A 27185-nucleotide genomic window follows, 5' to 3' on the forward strand; every position below is an offset into this window, starting at 1 on the left:
CTTTCCAAGATGAGGCTACAGGACAGCAAGATATAAAGACCTATCTAAGATTAGAAATGCAGTTTGGGGGCCGGAGAGATAGCATGGAGGTAAAGCGTTTGTCTTGCATGCAAAAGGTCAGTGGTTCGAATCCCGGCACCCCAAGCCTTCAAGGAGCAATTTCTGAACATAGAGCCAGGAATAACCCTTGAGTGCTGCCGGGTGTGATCCAAAAACAAACAAACAAAACACACACACACACACACACACACAAAAACAAACAAAAAAAAAAAAGAAAAATGAAGTTTGCATTGGTAGAATAGCCTAAACCTTTTGACACCTAAACTGGTTCTAATCCAAAAACCAACTATTGACTTGTATCGTTCATTTCCTACTTTATCTCTCAAGTGCAGTCAAAGAATACTCTAGGTTAAAGAATCTCTCATTATAACTTTCACAATATCCTCTATTTCACAGATACAACTTTCTTCTATCTTTTAAAGCTTTTCCTGAAACTTTTTCCTGAAAAGAGATTACTTTTCCCTTGTGACTTTGTTAATTGAAAAATAAGGTGATAATAAATAAAATTTTATTTTAATATTGATTAGAAGAGTTTCTCAAGAATATTAGCCTTTAATAACCAATTGAAATGTATAAATGATAACAGACAACCTTGGAAGTTTTTATTTTTTAATTTAAGAACTAACTGAACAGTTAAACATTTGCTATTATTTTGAGTGAGATTTCCTTTAAATGTGTTTCCTTTCCAGCTAGCATATGGGAAAAGTGACCTCTTATCCATTTACATACCTACTCTGAAGTCATGTGATAGGGTTTTACGTCAAGCTGTCAATTTTGATAACAGACACAATAAGAACAGCCCAAGTGTTGATAGCCTGTTTCCTGGCCTGATTGAAAGTTTGTTGATAGACTATTTGTATCCTTTCCATTCTATAAAGGACTATCTTTATAGTGGTTTTAATGTGCTTCACTTTGGCTTTGCAATTTTCTAGGGTCTATATCATTCAAAGATTTCAATGATATATTAGTTAAAAATAATTTCTACAGCGGCAATTTCCTAAAAAGGTTGTTTGTATAACAGACACTTTTAGTGTAATAAAAATACTTTCAAATTCTAGTTTTGAAGATTGGAACAATAGTACAGCAGGTATGGTGCCTGGCTTGCTCACACCTAATCCTAGTTCAAGTTCAATGATCCCAGGTACCATATATGTTCCTTGAGCACTGTCAGAAATTATCCCTGAGTACAGAGTTAGGAATAAGCTCTGAGCACTGCTGGATGTGGCCATAGAAAAATAAACAAAATTGTAGTTTTAAACTTATATCAGTGTAAGTGTTGAAAATACCTTGATAGAATGTAGTCCTATGAGACTGATATAACAGCATTAGTCATGCAAGAGATGTAACATGCTGAAGCTCAAGCATTAGTAAAATCCATGTGATTGTGATAAGTAGTATAAGTAAATGGTATTGATTAGGCCACTCATTTCCCAGCTCTAATTATAAGAAACATAGTTCCTCAGGAGACTGTACTTTGGAAATTACACAAATAAGTCATATCTTGTAAACTAGAACTTACTTGGCTTTGCTGTCTTCCTTAGGAAGGCAAAGGTGATTTCCCATTTGTTCCAGCTATAATTTCTAATCTAATTCTAAAGTTAACTGGACTAGCAGGTTAAAATAGTTATCACTTATCTCCACACATGTAACTTATTTACAAACTTTTATTTATAGCTTGCATAAAGATTTTTTAAAATACTATTGACATACAATTGTATTTGTGCATTTATAATGCCCAAGATTCTAATATGATGGTGATAATTATGAAGTAAACATTTTTGAATTAACAATATTTTCTATGGTAATAAAGAAAGAAGGCCTTCAATTAGCCAAATCATTGTGATATTGACCACAAAATGATTTAATGCTATTTCAAGTAAGTAGTCTCTTATTAGTCATTTATAATACTAAAATTGTTAGCATAAGTTATAAAATAAATTCTGACTCTCTATGCAATATTCTGCTGTGAGCTGTCTTTTTCCCAGGGAAACAAAAATACAAAATATATACTCTGTATGTATATGTATGTAATGAATATGCTTAGTATATTTAGGAAGAATAAGGAAAGAATATATTGCCTCTTACTAAACTTCAATGAGGTTGTCAGAGATGAGATTTCTTGATACTTCTAAAAAGGTTCTAAATCATGAAATAACATTTTATAACTGACTGAAGAATTCAGTTTTCCAAAGCAGAACCCAGGAATTCTTAAGGTACCATGTGATCTTTAAATAGTAAAGAATCTTTAAAAGTAAAAAAAAAAAAAAATGAGGCTCCAACTGAAAGTCTGATTGGCAATAGTGAATGCATTACTCAAACCAATCATCCCAATGACATTCTAGGTTTTGACCTTGAACAACACTAAACATCTGTATAGAGATAAAGCATATTTTGGAACCCTGATTAGCTAGGACAAATAGATTTTTTTTTTTTTTTTTTGGTTTTTGGGCCATACCCAGTGGTGCTCAGAGGTTACTCCTGGCTGTCTGCTCAGAAATAGCTCCTGGCAGGCACGGGGGACCATATGGGACACCGGGATTCGAACCAACCACCTTTGGTCCTGGATCGGCTGCTTGCAAGGCAAACGCCACTGTGCTATCTCTCCGGGCCCCACGAATAGATTATTTTAACTAACTCAGAACTATTTCAACTGTTTTACATTAATTTTTTGAAATACCTTCATGATTAAGTAAACTTACTTTCAAAATTTTCCTGAGACAGGGGATATGTTAAATTAGTTGACAATAATCATTATAAAAAGTAGCACAGAAATATTGAGTTATTAATAACTGCATGTGTACCAAATTAATACGTATAACAGTGTATACTTTCAATATTCAAATCTGCCAAGATAAATACATTACTTTTACAATCACTTGTATGGTGTTCATTTATAATAGTCAATCTCTGTTTAAGAATATCAGCATCTCTGTCAATTAAAAATGACTATTTGGAAAGCTTTTCTCTAATATCATTTTGTGTAAAGTCTATTTTAAATGAGTCAAATTATTCAACAATTTAAAATTTATTGTTAACTCTAATTTACGTATGTTTTTTTCTAAAAAAATTTTTTTCTTATGCTTTTTTGTAAAAAAAATGCACATCAATACTTTTTACCTAAAGGGATAAATCTTTCTATAGCAGCTGCCAATGAGCTGAAGAATGTACCTGGTGACAATATTTATTCTTTAGGGGTCATGTATATTAAAAGCTATAAGGAACGTTTTTTAAAAAAACTCTCAGACTAAAACTATTGGCTTTCTAATTTTAAATTTCTCCTAACTAATATAAAATGATTGATTACTTTTATTCATGTACCCCTTGATTTTTCTTTTCATTCATCATGGAGTGCTTTAAACCAAATGCATTTAGAACCTGCTGCTAGAAGAGTGCTCTCTTTTAAATCTTTGTAAAGTAATGAAAGACCACAGTAAATCAATCTCATTTCTGCTGCAGGAAAGAATAGCCTTTATTCTACTGACGTCATTTAAACTATTTCTGTCCCTCTTCTGTTCTTAGATAGTAAACATAAAACTTCATTTTATTATTATATATTTGAAATTATATTAGTAAGCTCTTAACTAGTCTTATGATATTTATAGATATTAATTTTTGTATACCTCAACTAGTAGTCCTTTATGAAATCGTTATACTGCTTCTTCAGTTAAAGAAATCACATGCTTTTTTCAGTATTTGAGGGGACAAAGTTTCTGAACAATACAATTTTGGCTGTGAAGCTTAGTATTTTTTCTTTCAAGGATACATACACAAAATATATTCTATAAATATAAACTGCACTTGATCAAACAAATTCTATTTATCTGGTAGGTAGTTTTGTAGGTGATTTTCACTAGATAATATTTACTGGCATAATAAAGTAATCTTTGGTTTTAAAGGTTTTTAATACTAGAACATATAGGCATACATATTTTCAACTATAATATGCTCAGAACTCTATATTGTATAGATATTTTCATTACATTTGATGTTGATTTTTTTCCTTCAGTATGTAACCAATGCAATTTATACACAATAATCTGTAGTTTTGAGATCATAAATATATGAAGGAGTAATGTTAGTTATAAGTGATAATAAAATAATTAAAACTGCCACAGATTAGAACAAGAGGGTGTAAGTTGTATGGATTCTAAATACATGGAATTGTTTATAACTTATAAATGATTTCAAGGGATAGAGATTTAAAAATTTTTTTTTTTTTTGGTTTTTGGGCCACACCCGTTTGACGCTCAGGGGTTACTCCTGGCTATGTGCTCAGAAATCGCCCCTGGCTTGGGGGGACCATATGGGACGCCGGGGGATCGAACCTTGGTCCGTTCCTTGGTAGCGCTTACAAGGCAGACACCTTATCTCTAGCGCCACCTTCCCGGCCCCATCAAGGGATAGAGATTTAAATAACTAAGAAATGTTTCTACAAATTAAATTTTAAGTGGAAATCAGAGATTTGTCATGAAGAATACAATTATATGACAAAATTCTTTTAGAGAATATGTAGAATACTTCTTAAAAGAGCAAATTTCTAAATTTATATATCCTGTCTACATATTTAGAAAACAATGAATATATATGGTTGTTAAATAGAATCGTATTATAGTAATTACAATACATTTTTATTATAGCAATTTTTGAGGTGAAAAAGCAACATTCCAGAGAATTATATTGAAAAGCCAATGGCTGGGAAAAAAAACACTAATTATTACTTGGTATTTTCATCACTAAATACAGGTGTTTTCAGTTCATTCTCACTCTTTTGTTTTGTTTTCCTTTTTAAAAATCTGGCAATACTACAAGTATCTTGACTAAGCTATCATCTTTAGGATTTCTCTAAACCCTGCATGTGGTGACTTTAATCTAGGCAGCTTTTCACTCTGGTCTGTGACTGCAGGAATGGAGAAATCTGGATGAGACAGGCATAATAATCAGGAGCTAAGTGGACAGAAGTACACACATCTAAAAATAGTAGAACCCTAACTGAGTAATAGTAGAGGCTACCTACCTATGTAAAATCTCAAGCATAATGCACCTACCACTTATATCATAAAACAAAGAACAGTTTAAGTAATGTGTTCTTCCTAATAGACTATTTCCCCCTATGTAATATTTTGTATATTGTTAACTTCAAATTGCTTGACTATAAAACTTGAGAGCAACAAACATTGGCATCATAAAATAGACTGAGCTTCCAAAGTGTTTAGGATTCTTTCTGTCTTCTTGTAACTAGAATCATGGGATTTCTGTACTAGTATGGTCCATGTATTTGACTGTGGCTAATTTGTTTATAAACCACCATTAATCCTGGCTGTATATTTTCACAGTTTGGGTAAACACTTCATTTGCATTAAATTTACAGCATTAATGAGATGTGAAATTCAAAATGCTACTTGAAACATAAATGATGTAAGAAAGCAGAACCAAAAAAGTGTTTTATCACATCTGAAATCAGTAAACCAATTTAAAGCTATTAAAATAGGAATGATGTGTCGCCTGAGATTTTAGCTTCATAACTCATCTTCTTGACTAAAATACCAACATGAGAAGTAAAACATCTGGAAAGTATGAAAGAGCTCAAAAACACAAATTGTGTACTGCTTCTATCTAATTGCCTTGTAAATCAGTTTTCAGTTTTTGTCTTTGGACACAGTAGGCTAGTAAATTCCAGGCTATCAGACTGAGAAAAATAGTCCCTGACTTAAATGCTTATTCATAGATGCTATCAATGTATTGCAGAGTTAGAAAAGCCCTGTGAGCTGATTTAAGAAAACCTACTTCAGAGAGACAAGAAACAAGGATAAATGAGAAAATATGGAAAATGAAATGATCAATTTCTTTCTCAGAAGCCCCTAAAGTCCCAATCTAAGTCCAGATCTGAGAGGCAGCAGGGAAAAAAGCACCAATGCAAAAGCGTGGCTACACCATCACACCTGGGTGAAACTTGCCCACCTGTTGCTGATGTAGGAAGGATGGGTCTCTTGGGCTTAGTCCCACATATCGATTGGCTTGAGATGTGCCTGAGGCTGTGTAGGCTGATTAAGGAAGAACAAAAACAAAGATAAAAATGGTGAACTATCAGAATGAACACCCTGTCCATGTCAAAGAAACCCAGAGAAGTGGGACTTCCAAACAAATAAAAAGAAGGGCTTCTATTTCTCTGTGTGTAAGAAATCACAGTTGATCTCAAATCAACTCTTTGATTCTTCTCCTCTAAGATCTTTATAGCAACCAGTATCTCTCATGCTTTGGTGTGAGAGTGTGACACTTACATGCTCCAGTGACAGCATGCAGCAGTGGCATTGGAGAAGGAATCTTTTCCTAGCTAGACTTCTGACCAAGTATGAGCTGCCTAGTAATGGAATGTTCAATGGTAGTCTGCAATTCTGAATGCACAAGTAGACTAAAAGAGGAAGTCAAGCAAATGTGTTTGATAGTACAGGTTGAAAAATGCCTTACTAAAAAATATTCTGCTAAAAAGAAAACCTTATTAAATAAGACAAATGTAAATTTAATTATATATATATATATCATATAGAATGAATAGGTATGATATTTAATGTGAAATGCTAAGTATTTAATGCTTACTATTTTATTATGACTTTTTTTTGGTTGTGTGTTTGTTTGGGGGCCACACTCGGCAAAGCTCAGGGGTTACCTCTAGCTCTGATTTCAAAAATTACTCCTGGCAGGTTCAGGGAATCATACGGGATGATAGAAATTGAACCTGGGTCGGCCACATGTAAGGCATATGTCCTACCTGCTGTATTATCACTCTGGCCCCTTTACTATGGCATTTTTCCTTAAAAATCAACTTTGAGAGGCCAGCGAGATAGCATGGAGGTAGGGCATTTGCCTTGCATGCAGAAGGACTGTGGTTCGAATCCAGGCATTCCATATGGTTCCCCAACACTGCCTGGAGCAATTTCTGAGCATAAAGCCAGGAGTAACTTCTGAGCACTGCTGGGTGTGACCCAAAAATCAAAAAAAAATCAACTTTGATTTTTATGTTTTAAGGAAAATTTTTTCATATATAGAAAAAAAAATCAGTCCTTCTGATTGATTTAGAAAGGGAGTTGATGGCACCTTTGGTCACCATTTAGAATATATACATATATATAATAAATGCCACTTTACCAATTATGGTCTCATTTTGTTCAAGAGTTTTTAGGCACAAAATAAATTTCTAAAGATTTATGTTTGCTTTTTTTTTGAGTAATGACTAAGAATATTAATACTAAATAATTTCATGCAAAAATTAATTTGTGCCATGTTAAATTTTTTTCTTTGAAGAAAGTTAAAAAGTTTGGTTTAAGAATCTCTAAGAATATTAATACTAAATAATTTCATGCAAAAATTAATTTGTGCCATGTTAAATTTTTTCTTTGAAGAAAGTTAAAAAGTTTGGTTTAAGAATCTCTAATTTATCTGAAAATTTTTATTATATTTATTATGGAGGGGGGATTTCCTTTATTGCTTGGAGACTACTTCATGAGATACTCAACCCAGAGATAAGAGCTTGATGCATTGGGTTTTGTTCTCAGTGTTCAACCTGACTATCCTTGATGTTACCAGAGCCACAATCTCAGGGTGACCACTGGGGCCATCCCTGTTGATGTGAAGAGAAGGCTTGTGGGGAGGCATGGGGTATTTTGATTGAACTAAGGGCCTTGTGCCTGTCAGGCATATGCTCCAGTCCTTTGAATAATCTAACTATCCTCTAAAATTAAACTAAAACAAAACTTAAATCAATATATTGATTCTATCATACTTCATTTTAAGAGCTGACAAACTAAACACTCAGACATTTTTAGATCAAGTTTTTGAAAACCTAGAAGATTGTCATTATTCAGCTTTTAAACATTTGGAATGAAGGGTCCATGGAAGGCTGCCATATGCAGCCAATGTGCTTATCAACTTCAGGTCTCTGAAATTCTACACATAGCTAGACTAGAGACTCATCTAACACTTTAGCACAAATTCTTTATTTTTAAGTTTTATTTCTAACTTGTCTGTTATGGTTTTCTAAAAACTTTATTCATTTATAGATTCAATGGAATATTTCTCATCAATGGTGACTAAGGAGCTGCATTATAAGTTCATTTAAAAAAAGTAAACTTACTTTCTATATTTCTTTTATACAGGTATGAGAAAAGCTATTTTTACTAAACAAAAATTCCTTTTGAATATTTTATAACTTTTTTAGTCTATCATTTTGACTAATAATTCTTTTGAGTAATGTTAGTTACACCAGTGTCAAGTTTCAGAACAATTATTATGTATATAGACTGAGCGTATTCATATGAATAAGTTGTGACCATATGGCTATGATTGTGCATTGAATTTTACCTCTAAATGTTATTTTGAGTTGTTAGGTATCAGATTTTCTGTTTTGGTTTTAAGCAATTGTCCCATGATATCTTTGAACTGCTTAAATATTTTTGTTTTTCCTTATCTGCATTTATTTAAGTGGCTGATGTTGTTGTTAATCAAAGGTGCTAAGACATCAACTTTGAAAATTTTAGTGATTATTTTATTAAATTACAGTATTTTAGTAATTCTAACGTACACAGCTAACCTTTAGGTCAGAGGTTCTTTCAACATTCTTTTTTTTTTCTCTTTTTGGTTTTTGGGCCACACCAAATGACATTCAGGGGTTACTCCTAGCCAGGAGTAATTTCACTCAGAAATTGCCCTTGTCTTGGGGAACCATATGGGATGCTGGGGAATCGAACCTTGGTCCATCCTAGGCTAGTGCGTCTAAGGCAGACACCTTACACCCTGCATCACCGCTCAGGCCCCTTTTTCAATATTCTTTGACTGGTTTTCACCCAGCTGTATACTGAGGGAAGTTCACACTAGTACAGAAACTTGAACAAAAATCTCGAATAAAAGAGCTATGTTTTAATACTTTTAATACTATATTTTAATATAGCTAAGCATTAATACTTATTAATGGGAATAGATGGCTTGTCTAAATTATATATAAACCTCATGAATTTTAAAAAAAAACACCAAATTAATTGCACAAAGTATCATCCAACTTTCTAATTCTTTTTCACTTTCAAAAGCTACACATGTCAAAATAAAAGCAAACAGATTTCCAATGGCCAAGAAAGTAATAGCCAATGACTTCTCCATTGATTTCTGTATTCCCATATAAGGATTCCAGAGATGGAAATTTATTGGTAGTTACTCTGGAAAGGAAAATAGAAGGTTTATATTTAAAAATATATGTTAAATTGATAATTAAAAGCTAATCTCTCCTACTATTACATTATCCATTTCACCAATCTGTGCATGCTAGTTTTAATATCAGAAAACCAAAAGTTTGGATGAAGTCAATTAGAAGTTAATATTGTGGATCAGAGAGATAGTATGGGGAAAGGGAATTGCCTTACTCGTTGTCAACCCAGGTTCAAATTCCAGCACCACATGACCACATGGTCCCCAGAGTCAACAAGTAATGATCCCTAGGCAGAGATTGGAGTAAGCCCTAAGTATTGGTATGTGTGGCCCAAAACCCAACAAAGACCAAATACAAGTAAAGATTAATTTCATGTGAAATTCTGAGTATTCTATGAGGAATAAAAGAAATTGTTATTTATATGTATTATAGCAGTTCACTGACTAAATATTAATTTTAAAATATTATCACGAAGGTGAGGGATATATAGAGGGAAAGGCACTTGACTTGAAAATATTTGAACTAGGTTCTTTCCCTAGCACCACATATGGCCAGGCCCCTGAGCCTACTAGGAATAATCACTGAGCTCAGGACTAGGAGTAAGCCTGAACACTGCCAGGGTGGTGCAAAAACCAAAATTAATAATAATAATAATAATAATAATAATAATAATAACAACAAGTGTTCTATGACTGTGATAAAAATATGTCAAATGTACAAGAATAGATTAAAAGTAAAAATAAAAAACAAATTGCAGACAATTATAGTGCATTTTGCCTACATGTGCCTATATACAAAGCTGTGAAATGTTCTCATTTCTATCCAACACTATGTGCTGTTTCTATAGTATGTGCTATTCTATTCTATAGTATGTGCTATTCTATTCTATTCTATCCAACACTATGTGCTGTTACTATAGTAACATAACCTATAGTAATGTAAGCAAGTGTAAGAGAGGCACTAATTCAGTTTGTCTCATGAAGGTGCTTGATGTCTACAGATATGTGCCATTAAGAATAATTATCTAATCTCTGGATGCTAGTAAAACCTTGTACACTGCATTATGCTATTCAGTGCACTTTAATGTATACCTTGAACAAGCAGGCATGACTTATTTTTGTATTAGCTGATTATTCAAAAAATAAGCTTCTCTATTTTCAAATATGTTGCACTGATTGATATTTGATAACAGAGAGCATGGAAAAACTAGATGACATACATGCCTGCGAGTTCCATGTAAATGAGAAATCTCCATCTGGATGGGTAGCCAGACAAGTTACGATATATTTGCCACCTTGGATCAGGTATCCAATGGTGTCTTTGATGGACATTTCTCATTTCCTACAGAAATACTTACTGGTTGCTGTAGGTGAAGCTGCCTCACCTTCAGTGGATGTAGTGATGGGTTTAGTATCTGTCATGGTCAGGGTCACTGGTCGCACTGCACTGGGATGGGGAGAGGGTGCCAAGACTGGAGTGAAATGGCCAGGCACTTTCCCTACTACTTGACCACTGCTGTTAGGCTACAAAACAAAAAAAGAATGCCCGGGTGAAATAATCCAAAATGCAGTCATCTTGTCCAACAACTCCACTCAGCACACTTGGACTGAGTGTACCCTGTGGCTGATGGTGGACACTCACCCCAGTTTCTCAGGTGTGAGGTATAGAGGTCAGTGATTGGTTAGTAGAAATAAGCAGCAGCAGCAGCATTTAAAAGAAAGTTTTCTTCTTCAAAGCACTTTAACACAGGTTTATTCAACTTCACAACACTCCTGAGTTACAGGTAGAAGGATCCTTTCATTTAGAGAATCAAGTCAGAGATTCAAGTGAATATTGAAAACCTCAATCCAAGGCAAAAATGAAAGGCCTTTCTTTGCTAGTAAAAATTAGAAACAAGTGTTTCTCTGCCTGCTCTTCATTCTCTACAATGAGTTTGCCTAAAGTTTCAGATTACAATTTTCATGTAAATGATGGTATCACTGACAAAAGAATGAGGAGAATATCTAGGTGATCAAACTCAAGAATTTCCACTCTTTGTAATCAAGATCCATTGTTCTGCATACAAAGGTTCTAGCTCTAGCTTCCACAGATACACACACACATAAGCACGCACGCACATAGGCAATTAGATTAAGGATCTGCACTCAACTATGTTTTTAATGCAAGGGATCAAATCTAGTGCCCATCAGACACACATATCTTCAACTATTGATCTATGTACCCACTGCCTATCAACCTTTGATGATTTATTTACACAAGTGTATACAATGAGATTTAAATTAGTTGTAATTTCAGATTCCCACAATGCTATAAAATACTGAACTAGGTCTGCCTGTAAATATACAAATATAAGATTCCCAAAGTAAGTGAAAATTTGCGAGAGTGAAGCAAAGGGCAATCAAATATACTTTGTTATTTGCATTATGCTTCCATTGTTGGGTAGAGAGAGTTACACAAACACTTGCTGTTGACATTTGTGGGAACTGTAAAAATCTCCTAGGTAATGATAGAAATATTATTAACTAAGCTTTAGTGCTATGGTATCTGTGGTTGGAGACAAAATCTCAAGTGTGAACCAGTTGAATAATCTAAATTATTTTTCTAGATAGCGAATGCTATTTTTGATTGCATTCCTCTTGGATTTCTCCACAGCATGGCAGACACACTCTTTGCTAGGAAGATACTCATCATATTTAGTTAAATAATATAGACTCTCATAGGCAGAGAATATTATGAAACAAAATATTAATATAAATATCTACATATAATAACAAGTAGGCATTTCTGTAGAGACAAAGATGAATAGCTAGTAACTCTTAAACATTGAAACTTGAAACATGGACCAAGTCTTAGATTGGTTTCTTAGAGTCCACATTATATATTCTTTAAAGAAAATGAATTTCTAGAGAATCCTGATTATTCTGAATATTTATCATGTATACTCTTCAGCATTTAACTTTATGGCAGCAAAATAACTAGAATTCCCCGCCTATTAAACCTATAAAAATGTTATATCTTTACACTAATTTTATTTAAGTATTCTATTGAAGAACATGCCAGTCTCACTCTAATTGGTTCAGTAGCAATACAATTAATCTCCAAATTGCTGTGAGGAAGGCAAAGGCTCTCAGTTGCTTGATGTGACAATTAAAATCAGAGCAATGCTTGTGAAGATTGGGAAGTAAGGAGTTGACAACAGGTGATGAGAATTTTTTCCACATTTATAAATCTAAAAAGGTAAATATCCAACATTCTATTTTGATGCCAATTAATTGGTTTTGAACTGTAGTTGAAAGTCAAACAGACATAATGTTCCTACTATAAAACAATTCTGTAGTTTATTATAATGACTATTCCTTTCTAGGGAAAAAGGCAGTTTTTTCTTAAAAAGATTCTCAACTTCTGGTTATTAGATAGCAAAGGATTGCTTTATGTATGTATACTACTCAAGACAGAAGAAAAACCTCATTTTATCATTAGCATATTTAATGTTAAGTAGCTTTTGTATGTACCTTATTCATAAAAAGTTTGACAGTACCTACCTGAGAGAATAGAATAGTAGTAAAATGACAATAGTTTTAAGAAAATGCTTATGTTATTTACTTTTCTATAAGTTTTATTTACTGGAGTTGAATTAACATGAACCCACAGGCATTTCTCATAAAAATAATAAAAATAAAGAATTCCCAAGCCAATACAGATAGATAACTGCTGAACTTAGGGTCAAAAGAATGGGAAGATTATTTTTTTTTCTATTTCCTACCAGTTCAAATAAATGAAACGACACTATAAAGCTTCTATCTTTTAAGAAGTTAACATATCTTTCATATTATAGATATGAATAAAGAGACATCTTCTCTGAAGATAAAGTTGAATAGCATTAGGAAAGGATTATCTTACTTAGTGCACTGCTTTATTATACAAACTCCTGAAAAGGGATTTATTTTTTTTAATTGAGTTGAGAAGATGTTTCTCGTAGAAACTAAATCTATAACTTGAAAATATGCAGAAACTGAGAACAATATAGGTAGATTATCACCTAATATGCCCTCTTAACTTAGAGAGAAATTGAAATATACGTAAAACACATCCTGAATAATTAAAGAAATGCGTAACACTAAGGGCCTGATTTTAATTTGCATAATTTTCCCCCGAACAGTGCCTAATTAAGACATCAGTTAAAAAAAAAAAACCAATGGAACTCTAAGATTTTCCACACTGAATTAATGTTAAGGACTTTTAATGGATGTCTTAATTAGACTTTGTTATTCATGGAAATTCTACACAAATTAAAATCAGACCTTGTGTGCACTGTTCCCAGCTGAGTCTAGAAAATTGCTCTATGGAACTAAGAGTTTTGAATCCATGCTCTGACAAAAATTTTTTTCAAAATGATAAATTCAGATCCCTTTTCTTTCTTTATTAATTATTATTAATCATTAAGTGATATACCACTTAAACATTTACTTCTAAAATGTAACAGTTAACTTCTCACACAAAATTCAAGAATGGTAGACTGGTGTACTTAATTTAAATCATTAGTAAGTGAAGCTACGAGTATGGACATCTTTTTCAATAACTCACATGTACTAGATACATTGTTATTAAAAAGACATTATAAAAGGGCAATTTTACTTTATTCTAATAATTTAAAAAACAAAGGGTTTTTTTCAGGCCTTTCTTTGTTCATTCTAAGTTGATACCATTTACTAACATTTTTATAACAAGGGAGAGAGAATATTTGTGAAAGTCCCTCACACAATTAAAAAGAATAGATAGTAAGTAAAGCAACAAAGCCAAATATCAGCCCCTAAGATCAAAATATATAACATAGTTTGAAATTTATAATTACTGATAGACCCATTTTTGTCATGATCTATACACTGTTCGACTGTATATTTAACTGTGGACAATCCTCTATAAAGTGGCCACATATTTAGGGAGTGAGAAGAAACCACATGTTTAGGGAATCAGAAAGCATATGAGTCACTACACTAACAATGAATCCCTAAAACCACTACACAATGTTTACCAAAAAAAAAAAAAAGACACTTTTGTTAATGTCACTCATTAAATGCAGTCATGTCTGTGCAAAGAATATTCAAGTAGTCATCAAACACTGAAATTGTTTACATTACCAAAGCTTATTTTAATACCTAATAGTTGATCTATAAATACAACTGTAAGTTCTTTTGTGTGTGTTTATTTTAGCACATACCTTCTTCCTGCCTGAAATAACCACTTTGTGTCAAACCTGGTATTTCAGAGGTGTGAACCCAACCTCAGAGCTATTTTGTCAATGTACTTTCTGCATAAACTTTCTCTTTAGTCAATGCAAATCTGAAAATACCACACCAAAAAACATCTTCACAAATGTGCCCCTTTGGGGAAACACACTTCCTACCTGTCATTCAGCCACCTTTAAATAAAATCTTGAGTCACCAAGAAACTTTCCGAAGATGGATTTCACAGGCTTGATATTCTGCCAGACATATGGTCTGAATAAGCTTTGTGTCTTACAGTTAGACCTGCTTCATCTCCCTTAGGCTCTAATCCTATTTTCACTCATGTTTACCTGGCTGGTTTGTGGACTGGATGGATCATAAGAAGGTACATAGTTCTTCAGAGTATCCTGAGGATTCAGGTGGGGAGGATATCTGATTGTTGGATGAGAAAAGTAGCTTGACGGGGCTGGAGGAAGAATAGCTTGTGTTGGAAATGGCAAAGGTGAGGGGGGAGGCGGAGTTCGAGTTGAGATGACTGCAAAAACATAAAAGGGAAGGGAACTCAGTCGTTTTTCTTATTGTTCACTTTCGCTTTAAACAACTAAACAACGATAAGAAAAATCTAAAATTGGTACTGATTAGTTTTTCTCCATGTCAGAACCAAACTTTTCTAGAATAACAGTTACCCATTCTTCCTTATTCTCAGTGCTAGTACTATGAAACACAGACACAATCCCTCCACCAATAATCTTGCTTTGTGGATCTTGGATTCAAAAAGTAAAGTCTCTCTTTTATAAGGTAAGATAATACTTTATAAGATTTTCTAAAAGCATAGTTACTTCATAACATATTCTTTGACTAGAAATATTTTATCATCTAGGTGCAGACTAAATAACAGCCTTAATTATCAGGAAGGAGATAAAATATTTTTCTGATGTTTTCAAAATTCAAAACATTGTATAATCCAATTTTATTTTATTTTATTTTATTTTTTGTTTTTGGGCCACTCCCGGCAATGCTCAGGGTTTACTCCTGGCTGTCTGCTCAGAAATAGCTCCTGGCAGGCACGGGGGATCATATGGGACACCGGAATTCGAATCAACCACCTTAGGTCCTGGATCGGCTGCTTGCAAGGCAAACACTGCTGTGCTATCTCTCCGGGCCCTGTATAATCCAATTTTAAACAAATAGTTTCTCTATATATTCTACCTGGAGGTTGATTAGAAAGGAAGCCAATAATTAGTAAACAATCATGTCCTAATAATTGTGTAAATGTTTTGGAATATTTGAGCATAGGTAACCTAAAACCCTTTTTCTCAATGAAAATGTTCCTTTCAAAACCAAAATAGTTCAATGAAAAACAAAGTTTTCCTACTCTAACTTTTACTACAGAGAACAAAATACATTGCTAAGACCAAGAAGAATAAAACCAACAGAATTATACATTAAACTTTTGTAGAGACATATTGTTACCCATAAATCATGTACTTTTCCCCCATCCCTCCCAAATCATGTACTTTTATAAAGAGAAATAATAGACAAAGCACATGCAATGTAGACAATGATTAAGGGTATTAGAATTTTGATTAGTCTGAAGATAATTTATTGTTTAGCTTTTGAAATAGAACTCTTAACTTTGAAAAGTGGATAAGAGTATAATTATATGATGTTTATCACTATAATGCTGAGGGAAATAATCAAGTAAATACAAATTTAAAGTACCAATCAGTATATAACAAAGTGGAGATAAAATGTCTGTTTTGAGTTAATATTTGATCCAAATCATATAAAATTACAAATGATAAATGTTTAATGTTTTATGAGGAAGCATGGCAAAAAGTAGGAAAAAAATTCTTTCCATGATCTACAAGTGAAAATCATCTGGAATAACTTATCTCTAACTCGGCAATTATGTCCACGCAAAAAAAAAAAAAATCCTTTCTAACAAAAAACCTTTCTCGTGGATGGGATTTATTATCTTTCCCAAAGAAAGCATTTTCAGAGGATATAAGAAATAAAGAATGAAGGAATGTATATAGCAGAGCCATAAACTTAATTTTTGGGTCACAGCTTTGTTCACTGATTGTTCAGGTCACTCACATTCCTCTGGATTGTTGTTACAATATAGATTCCCAGGCCTAGCACAAAGTGGATTAAAAACCTTCAAGGAGTGATATCAGAAAGTATTTTTTGTTACTTGTGGCTAGGGGAAGGGGATACATCCAGTTATACTTAGAATCTACTTCTAGCACAGTGCTCCAAGATCACTCCTCATAGTACTCCAGAGACACTTCCTAGCACAAAAGGTGCCAGGAATGGAATCTTAGTCGACCAAGAGTAAGGCGAGTGCCTTACTTGAGATTCTGTCACTCAGGCCCCAGAAAATATATTTTCAACATTTCTGTTCTTTTGATTTTTTTTTTTTTTTTTTTGGTTTGGAGGTAATACCCCTCAGTACTCAGGACCTACTATCGGCCCATTGTTCCAGAGGCACACCCAGTGTATCTCCATGTGCTACTGGAGACTGAATCCAGGGCTCCTGGAAGTCCCTGGAAGACCAATACTGAGGAGATTGGACTCAGGCCTCTGGCATATAAAACATACACTCTGTTTGTCATGCTATCACATAGGCCTGAAAATGCATTTTAAAACTACTGCTTCAAGTAATTTTTTAAGTATCTTCATCAAAAGTATACACTTAGGAGAATAGTAATGTTATATTATCTAAAAGTTATCTTGTTAAAATATTACCTCAAGAAGAATGCATATTAGAAAGTATTAGAAAGTATAACTTTAGGAGCTATAACACTTAAAATAGGAATATTTCCACCTAATGTCTACAAATTCTAAATGTCTTCTTATTTCATTCATTCTTTACAACTCAAACAAATTTTAGCTGTTTTTTTTTTGTTTTGTTTTGTTTTGTTTTGTTTGTTTTTGGTTTTTGGGTCACATCTAGCAGCGCTCAAGGGTTACTCTTGGCTCTATGCTCAGAAAATCGACCCTGGCAAGCACAGGGGACCTAATGGGATGCCGGAATTCGAACCACCACCCTTCTGTATGAAAGGCAAATGCCTTACCTCCATGCTCTTTCTCTGACCCCTGGTTTTTTTGGGTTTTAAGATTAATTTTCCATTAGAGTTTGGAATAGGACCTCTTTTCTAGTAATTTAGCACATATCTAATTGAAACTCAAATCTCTGGGTTTCCTGGTACTAAGCTTACCTAAACTGAACCTGGCCTGATATAAAATATTAGAATGTGCATTATTAAACTGAAAATAAAAATGACTACATATCAATAAAAATAATTCTAATCTTTAAAAATTAATGGAAGGAAGGAAGGAAGGAAGGAAGGAAGGAAGGAAGGAAGGAAGGAAGGAAGGAAGGAAGGAAGGAAGGAAGGAAGGAAGGAAGGAAGGAAGGAAGGATAGAAGTAAAGAAGAAAGGACGGTAGAAGGAAGAATGGAAGAAAGGAAGGAAAGAAGGAAGGAGCAAATGAACGAACAAACATTTAATATAGATTAAAGGAAACGACCTTACATACAACTATGGTCGTGGCTGTGAACAACACCAGATATGTCTACTTACTACAGAAACAACTGTGTAAAAGCACCAACAGATATGTCTCCCCTCAAAAAAGAAAAAAGAAAAAGAAAAAAATCTATTTAAAAGAAAATGTTTTCCTTAATTATTAAAGATCCCATACCTAACACATAAGTGAGTATAAGTTTTTGGTTTAAAATATTCTATTTTATTCTATTCTATTTTATTTATTTATTATTTATTCTATTTTATTCTTCTTATTGTCTTCCCTGTTGAATTCTTTCTTTATAGATTAAAATGAGTGATTTTTAAATGATTACTCTAGTTACATAGCTTCTTTGCTAAAAATTCTTCCAAAGATTTTTCTACTGCCTGTAAATTAGCATTTCAACAATACCACAGGCAAATAAAGTCCTCAAGCTCTTTAAAGCCCAATACTGTTCTCACTTCTGTGCCCTCATCTCTTTTCTCTATCTACTAGGAACAAAAGCTAGCTTCTAGCCACATTAAGGTATTTATGGATTTTTAAGTAGAAGACAATTCCTTACTGAAATGATCTTTACTGCACTACTCTTGGCTCTGCAAAATAAGAGTCTGCTTCTGACTTCTTATTCTTTATTATGCTGTCAGTCATCAAATACTAGTTCAGAATACTTCACTTTCAGGCATCTTTCTTCCTTAATTCCTATTTGATAGCTAATTATGTGGCTAACTTCTTTTCCTACTAAACCATGAATTCTTTAAGTACAGAAACTATCCTCCATGACAAGTTACCTCAACAGGTTCTAATGTACTATGTATTGGCCAAATGTCATGTGAAGTTGGAAGGTTTATCTAGGTCTCTCAGATTTTAATATATAAAAGTGTACTGTGTAATTTTCTGAAAATTTTAGAAATATGACTAATTTAGTTGAGGTTATAATAAATGATTTCTTTGACCTTTAATATAATTTTTCTTATAAAGGGAGGAGGAAAGAGGGAATAAGAAAGAAAAGAAGGAAGGAAGAAAGGATAAAGGGAAGGAAGGAAGGTTATAGAAGTCAATATTACAAATCAACAAATAGCTACCATATTTTTATCCATCTTAGCAATGAATAAAAAGAAATTATTATATCCTACTTGATTTATATATGTCTCTCTTCATCTTTTATCCTTAATAATATCAATAGAGGCCATGTATTTTATAAACTATGTGACAATATATAGGAACAAAGCCAAAGACTTAATTTTAAAAGAGTGTATTCTTTGAATGAAGATTTAAAGCCATACTTAGTTCATTTGAGGGCCTAAAATACAATTAAAGAAATAAAAATATCACGATCAACACTCATATATAAAATGTTTTCACCTAAATTTCAGTATACTCTCATTAAGGCTTCACAATTATAGATAGAAAATAGGAAGTATTGATAATTGAATATGTATAATTTTTATTTTTTATTTTGAGGTGTTAGGAATCAAATTCACATCCTAAAATTACTGCTAAGGTACATTCCAGCCTTAATCTTTAGTACTTGAAAGATTTGCTATTAATTTTTAAATAAAAATATGAAACTTTTTATTTTTCAAACTTCAATTAAGGTATTAACATATAAGAAATTTGGGGAATTAGAGAACTACTGTCAAAAAATCTCCTTTTTTGAGTAAAATAAAATGCAGTTAATATTGATTTTTAAAGAAATGAATGTATATTGATTATACATTATAATTATATTATTATAATTATTGTATATTAATGTATACTGATTTATCTATGTCTTTGGCAATACTCAAAACAGATTTAAAATTCCACCTTTCTCTAGTTCAGTCTTAGCATCTTATTAATAAGGTTATTTCGGATTTCTTGTGTTCTAACCTTTTCAAAAGAGGTAATTTACAAAGTAATATGCATGAATGTTAATTTTATGGCTTCAGAATCTTTACTCAGATACTGATCAGAACAAAAAAAAATCGATCAATTTGTGGTCTCCTATTCAACTGAGAAAAATATGACCACTACCACTCTCACTAAACTTTTGCTCCATCCCTGAATGAATTCTGCAAAGAACAGAATGTTTTTTTTCTTTAGGCTTGAAACTTCTCACCACTGTGCGCAACTCCAGGTATTCCGGGGTGGTGGTGCTGGGGGAAAGTGCTCAATCTTGGGGAAGAATCCTGTGGAGATGTAGAGCTGAACAATGGCTTTTCAGGCTTCTTCATAGTAGTTGGAGAAGACATATCTGCAATGGAAAAGGAAAAACTTAAGCTGGAAGACTCATGAGCTAGAGAAGGTTTATATTAGCAAAATATAATATCTCATTTACAACATTTATTATTTTTTATACTTTGACTTTAAAACAATATAATGAGGGTCAAAATCCATTTATGCTGGAACTTTGAAATAATTTGCAGAAACAATCTCTAGTGATTATTAATTATTAATCAAACTCTTCATAAAGTTTATGTTTGGAATTATTCTTACTACAAAATAAATCAAGAACCAAGTATCATATTTCCCTTAGCCTTTTGACTCATATCAAGGTCTTTTTTTTTTCTTTGCTACAGCTTTTCATGCTTAGAATTATCTTATAATTGGGGCTGGAGAGATAGCATGGAGGTTAGACATTTGCCTTTCATGCAGAAGGACGGTGGTTTGAATCCCGGCATCCCATATGGTCCCCTGTGCCTGCCAGGGGCAAGTTCTGAGCCTAGAGCCAGGAGTAACCCCTGAGCGCTGCCTGGTGTGACCCCCCACCATCACCAAAAAAAAGAATTATCTTACTAAATAAAAGGCTTATCTTTTGGCCTGGTGTTGTCAAACAGAGAACAAACAGGTACAGAAGTGACAGAAAACCTCTAGATATGTTGGTAAGTATATCAAGATGAGTATATGACTGCAATGTATTGTATATGCTGGGAAGGAATAAAATAAACTCTTCATTTGCTCATCCTGCAAATATTTACAGGGTTTCTCTATTTACCAGGTAAAGAGAGGATGTGATGAAAAGTAAAGAGTAATGGATATAAGGACAGACATTGTCAGTGAAGAGGAAATGACAGAAAAAGCCAACAGTTGTCAAGAGTAGAAAGAAAGAGTGTGGTGAGTGGAGGTGTTGTACATCTACTGATGGTTTTTGATCTCAAGGTGCATATAAATAGTGATTTTAGTGTTCTCAAATTAAATAGGTGGTCCAGTATCATCATGGTTAAAATACAGATGAAGTGACATTATAAAAGAGAAAATGTTCTAAAGAACATGATCCAAGAAGATCAAGTTCATGCTTTGCATGTTTGAGAGCCCTGGGTTCAATCCTTCACACACTGCCCCCAAGCATTAGAAGATATAGTTCCAAAACAAAACAGGAAAGAAAAGAACAATAAAATAGATTGACTATGCAAGTAGTACAATTTGTGAAAGAGCAAAAGAAAGAGCACATGGTTTAAGAAGGGTTTATGAAGGGAAACAAGGACCGCAAGCAATGAAAAAAAGGATATAAATCTAAAAATGTCTGAATTCTTGCTCTGATAAAGAATGTTACTGATGGACAAAATAGAATCACATTTATTGTTTAAAAAAATTCCTCCAGAAACTACATGGAGAATGAATTTTAAAAATTGGAGATTGCAATCATGGAGACCACTTAAATGATAAATTCGTTAATCCTTAATTCCAGAAACATTTATTAAAAGTATAATTTATGCCAAATATTATACTGGTTGCTGAGAAATACAATAGATAACTAGGTTTAATTTCAGCCTCTATATAGCTTAAGAACTAATGAGGAATACAAACAAGTAAAAAGTAATTACAAAACAGTGTAAATTATACTAAGATTGTTTTGATTCATTTATTCATTCCACAAATATGTAATAATATAGAAAATATGATGAAGAAATAGTACAGCAGAGATGATGTTTGCCTTTACACAGGGACCTGGGTTAAATCTCCAGCATCACATATGGTTGCCTGAGCACTGCCAAGAATTCGAGTGATGCATGAGCAGAGTCAGAAGTAAGACCTGAACAGTCAGATATTCCTCTCGCCAAAAAACAAAGCAAAACAAAACAGTATTACCAAAAGATGACTTGAGAGACTGAAATAAGTGTAAAGACAAAGATAATAATCTATAGTTAGCTGAACTAAACAATTTAGGGGAAAACTAAAGTTTGCAGGAGAAATATGTCCTGTTTTCAATATCATGAAATGATTTGTATGCAGGTTTATAACATTATAGTAAAACATTCCTAAAATAATAAGCATTACATTTATATTTTATTGTAATATGTGCAATATATATTTATACATATATATTTATACATATATACGTATGACAAATATTTAAAGAGTTCTTAAATACCCAGATTCATACCCAGATTCATGCATTTATCAACTCTAAGTTAGCTTTAATCATCTTTACCTCATTTCCTTTCCTACATCTAAATCAAAGTGATAAGGAATAAAACAAAGCCCAAATTCCATATAATTTCACTTATAATTATCCCAGTTTTATCTCTAAAACAAAATATAATAAAGTGTTATATATAAACTCAAAAGTTTATCCATAAAACACAGAGAAATGTATGAAATATGCATTTAATTAACAATTTTATGCCAAGAAGAGACTTCCTGATGCTATTAATATAAAAACCAATTATCTTTATATTTTGCCATTTAAAAAAACTACCTAAATTCTAAAAAATAATTGAATAAAATTAAATGTTTTCAGCACACTGGTACTTAGAGGTGTGATATGCCACTGTAATGACAGTAGACATCAAGTCTACCAAAAGTGATATTTCTAACAGGAGCCATAAGTTGTCACTAAACTATCAGATTTTTTATGAGTCAGCAATATACTCTTCATCACATATTTATCGAAATGAAAAACAAAGAATTTCTTAATAAAACCATAGCAAAAAAAATTTTTTTAAAAAGGAAGCTCATTTCGGTTATCTTCAAAGCTAAACATATTAAGAAATTTCATGTAAGACCAATGTGATTTAAACTAAACCAAACAACTTCATGACTAGACAGAGAATTTAAATGACTGGAGTACATCTCTAGCAGGTGAGAGGTATTGAGCTCAATCTTTGCCACATAAGAGCTCCATTAAAGACCTTCAATTATAGCACTGCCAGGCTGAGCACCAAACCATCAGGCCTGCACAACCAGGGCCAAATATTGGGGGGATAGGATAGCCCCCTTCTACAGTGCTGGAGAGCATGCCCTCCCCCTTATTCTACAAAAAGAGGTATTTGTATACTTGAATTAGGATAGCCTGTTAGAAATGGAAAGAATATTTATTCTATCCCTTTACCACTCCAATCCAATATTTTTTAAATTTTTTTATTTTTAATTATGAGTACACAGATGCAAAGAAAGAGGACAAGGTAAAGTTACAATGGAAGGACAATCACCCATAACATAATTCTCAAAAGTCCCCTTGCTGATATCTTAACTTTGAACTTTCAGCCAAAGAGCATAAAGACAAACAAAATAGCATCCATGTACAATTACTTTGTCCCTCAAGTCCCCAGATTGTAACACATTATAATATTTCTTAACAGCACACAAGGCAATCTAAAGCCATTAAACTTATGTAACTCCTTAAACATTAGAGGCATAGCATTTTTTACATTTCCCTGTGCATGCATAATAGCTTAAGTTAACCTCAAATTTTAACTGGTTTTTTTTTTTTAAGGATTAAAGTCAAAGGAGCACAGTAAAAATGGTGTTAGAGTGGCAATTGTTGTTTGCATAGGCCCACCAAAATATGAGGGGCATGGAAAGGAATAACCTTGGCCTAAATACAAAGAGACCCTACCCCTGAAGTTTCCTGGCATAAGACCAACTCTAGGCTCTAGGCAAGTTAGATCGTCCAATCCAAGACATTGTCTGTAGTGCCAACACACTTTTCATACATTCTCTGTTGTTGGTATCATGTTTCTGTATTAAAGATCCTGGAATCTGCATATCCTACATAGAAGTCAGGATGTGGAGCGTCCTCTCGTTTCACCTCACCATTAAAGGGCAATGCAGGAAGCCCTGTCCTATAAGCAGGTCGTTGTTGTTAAGTCTTCTCAGTGTTAAGAGAAGTCTCTTTTGAGCAGGTCGATGTCTGAGCAGTGGTAGGGTCTTCCGTGGTAGAGGATTGCTTCCAGGTGATGTTATAGACAAACCTGGATGTTTCGTGGATGTCTTCTCTAGATCAGTGGTGAATGAAGAATGCCCATTCTTCTGAGGCCTGTGCCAGGTCATTATGTCAATGTTCAGGGTGTAAGGTCCCTTTGCACTATAAGATTTGTGTATTCCAATCTCTATTAGATAGGATCTTATTTGTATGTATAGTATTTTCTCATTTTAATGTACCTATGCAAAAAAGGAGCAATGCCATGTGGCGTTATTGGTGCATATGGGGGCCATAAGAACAAGTCCAATAATCCCCATGACATGGTTCAATCATAAGCATTAAATTGAGGGATTCTTTCACCAAAATTCCTTGTTGAACAGCTCATAAAGAGAAGATAAAAAGTGGTTAGAATCGTCACTGTATAAGAGAGTATTTAGTAAGACTTATAGTTGTCAGGGAAAACACAAAATATTCTAAAGACATACGTGTCCATTTTATGTCTTTTGAAACAGTTCGGGGTTGTTACACACAATGCACGGCTTTGGTCTGTGATTAGGATTGTGCAATACTGAACAGTGATGTTTGGGAGGGAGAGAGACTTAAGGAGTAAAAATGAGCTTTGAATGAGTTGTGGGAAAGGGCAGAATACAAAACGGACATTCTGGATATGCAAAACATAACATAAAGATAAGGAATATTCTTAATATATGCAGTGCACGTGGGGGCTGCGCGGTTTTCCATAGGCAGAGTGGTCAGATACTGCCAGTGACAAACAGCGCAACCGAGCAAATCTCAGCATATCCCAAGTTAGGACCAACCTTGTCTGGCCGCCTGGGCTGCCACTCCCAAAGGCCTGGAGGCCAGGGGCAGAAGAGGAGAAGGCTGGGGAAGGCCTTCCACATGGGGTCTCCCCCAACCCCATGCCAGCTAGAGCTAGCCTCCAGCTCAAGAGAGAATCTAGAGAGAGCCGGAAGTCAGGATCTGCCCGCCCTACACTCTGTGCCCTTCCCTGCCTAGAGCTGAGGGAAGGGCGGGGAAAGCTTGGGACCCCATCCAGGAAGGACCCCCGATACCCACCTTGTCTGGCCGCCTGGGCTGCCACCCCAGAAGGCCTGGAGGCCGGGGGCAGAAGAGGGGAAGGCTGGGAGCCTATCAAGGCTCCCAGCGCACCCAAGTTAGGGAGAAGGCCCTCCACATGGGGTCTCCCCCAACCCCATGCCGGCTATAGACAGCCTCCAGCTCAAGAGAGGATTGAGAGAGAGCCAGAAGCCAGGATCTGCCCGCCCTACACTCTGTGCCCTTCCCTGCCTAGAGCTGAGGGAAGGGCGGGGAAAGCTTGGGACCCCATCCAGGAGGGACCCCCGACACCCACCTTGTCTGGCCGCCTGGGCTACCACCCCAGAAGGCCTGGAGGCTGGGGGCCTATCAAGGCTCCCAGCGCATCCAAGTTAGGGAGAAGGCCCTCCACATGGGGTCTCCCCCAATGCAATCCCAATCCAATTTTTTAATTCAATAATAATTTGTAGGGGGAAAATATAGTTGGAAAGGCAGGTAAAACAGGAAAATAGAGTGAATTTTATGGTAGGGAATAAGATTCTAAAGAACAATGTTGTGTTTTTGAAATTTAAATAATTTTATTGACTACTTTTAGCTTAAAAAAAAACATTTTAAGATTATCTTTGTATTGACATATTTACCTGTGCTTGTATATGTCAAGTAAATTAGGTTTGGGGAATTTTTCTAAAATTTCACAATAAAAATAATATAAACAGAAATTATTTTTGAAAACAACTATGAACAAAACATGAGTGAAAAGAGAATACAATTCTCATGTCATTTCTGAAGAAGATTAATAATTAAGCCATTGCAACTATTAACTATTTCCAAGTTTTCATTAAACACAGCTAACTTCATGAATCTTCTTTTTTTGTAAAGCACACAAATCACAGAGGTGTGTAAGAAATTTCAAGAATACAGATAGCGGGGCCAGAGTAGTACAGTGGATAGAGGGTGTTTGCCTTGCACAGAGTCTACCAGATTTGATTTCCAGCATCCCATATGGTCCCCCAAGCCTGCCAGGAGTGATTTCTGAGTGCAGAGCCAGGAGTAATCCATGAGCGCTGCCGAGTGTGGCCCTGAAGCCAAAAATAAATAAATAAATAAATAAATAAATAAATAAATATATATATATATAAACAAACAAACAAACCAAATACTAAAATGTCTTTTAGCAATGTAATTTTCAGATTTTCTTGGTCAAAATGATACACTTGACTTTAAAAGGGGATTATGATGTGTCCATTTATCTTTCTGGTTCCATTGTTTGCAGATTGAATTATTGTTCAACCTTAATTTTCACAGTACACAGGAATTACAGAGACCAACACAATAGGCAATGGGTCAGTTTTTAAATTGCAAAACTGCCTCCTCCAAACACAACATCATTAGCACAATGTAAAAATAAGAATGAGAAGATTCATTGACCACCCTGATATGATTTTCTTTAGAAATAGATTTAAAATGATAAAAAATAGATTTGGCATACAAGGAATATCTCAGTAACTTAGAGTGGCTAACTGAGCTATAACATGTGCTGAGATCAATATTGGCAATTCTGCTGTTGATGATCCCCAGTAAAACACATGATTTCCAGCCAGGTCACAGTAAGATTTGCTCAAGTTCCACAAGTAAAGGGGGTTTATGCTTCTTCCTCTCACCAATAGTGAATACCACAACTATGAATGTGCATTGAGCAATATCACTAAAGGAGTATGAATTCAAGCAAACACTATGATGACTAAGTGTGCAAACACTCTCACCAAGTAGATGAAGGAATCCTGATCAATGCAACAGTATCAACATGGCAGGGGATAGAGGGCACTGTGTAGGAAACTTCCTTTGTTATATCCTTATAAGAAGAAACTAATAGGGTCCAATTTTTCAGAAGAAATACTGATTCATGGTTTACAAAGGCACTATACTAAGGTAACATATGTAAAGTGAATCTCCTCTAAGAGAGAAAAAAATCTGATTATTTGGGAAATTAAATTTTT

The 27185-nt window shown here is 34.1% G+C and overlaps 1 protein-coding gene across 4 annotated transcripts in view; it reads right to left on the reverse strand.

Moving 5' to 3' along the window:
* NFIB (nuclear factor I B) overlaps positions 1–27185 on the reverse strand; it is a 261031-nt gene that overhangs the window by 25027 nt on the left and 208819 nt on the right. For 3 of the 4 annotated variants that reach the window (XM_049769373.1, XM_049769371.1, XM_049769372.1), the window contains exons 7-8: positions 20107–20241; positions 14829–15013 (exon numbers count right to left, since the gene is read on the reverse strand). In XM_049769373.1, the coding sequence (XP_049625330.1) occupies positions 14829–15013; positions 20107–20241 (320 nt within the window). Of the gene's footprint in view, positions 1–6018; positions 6102–10610; positions 10777–14828; positions 15014–20106; positions 20242–27185 lie in introns of all 4 variants that reach the window. The other variant, XM_049769374.1, reaches the window with a different exon arrangement.

Source organism: Suncus etruscus, chromosome 1, assembly GCF_024139225.1.
Source record: "Suncus etruscus isolate mSunEtr1 chromosome 1, mSunEtr1.pri.cur, whole genome shotgun sequence".
NCBI lineage: Eukaryota > Metazoa > Chordata > Mammalia > Eulipotyphla > Soricidae > Suncus > Suncus etruscus.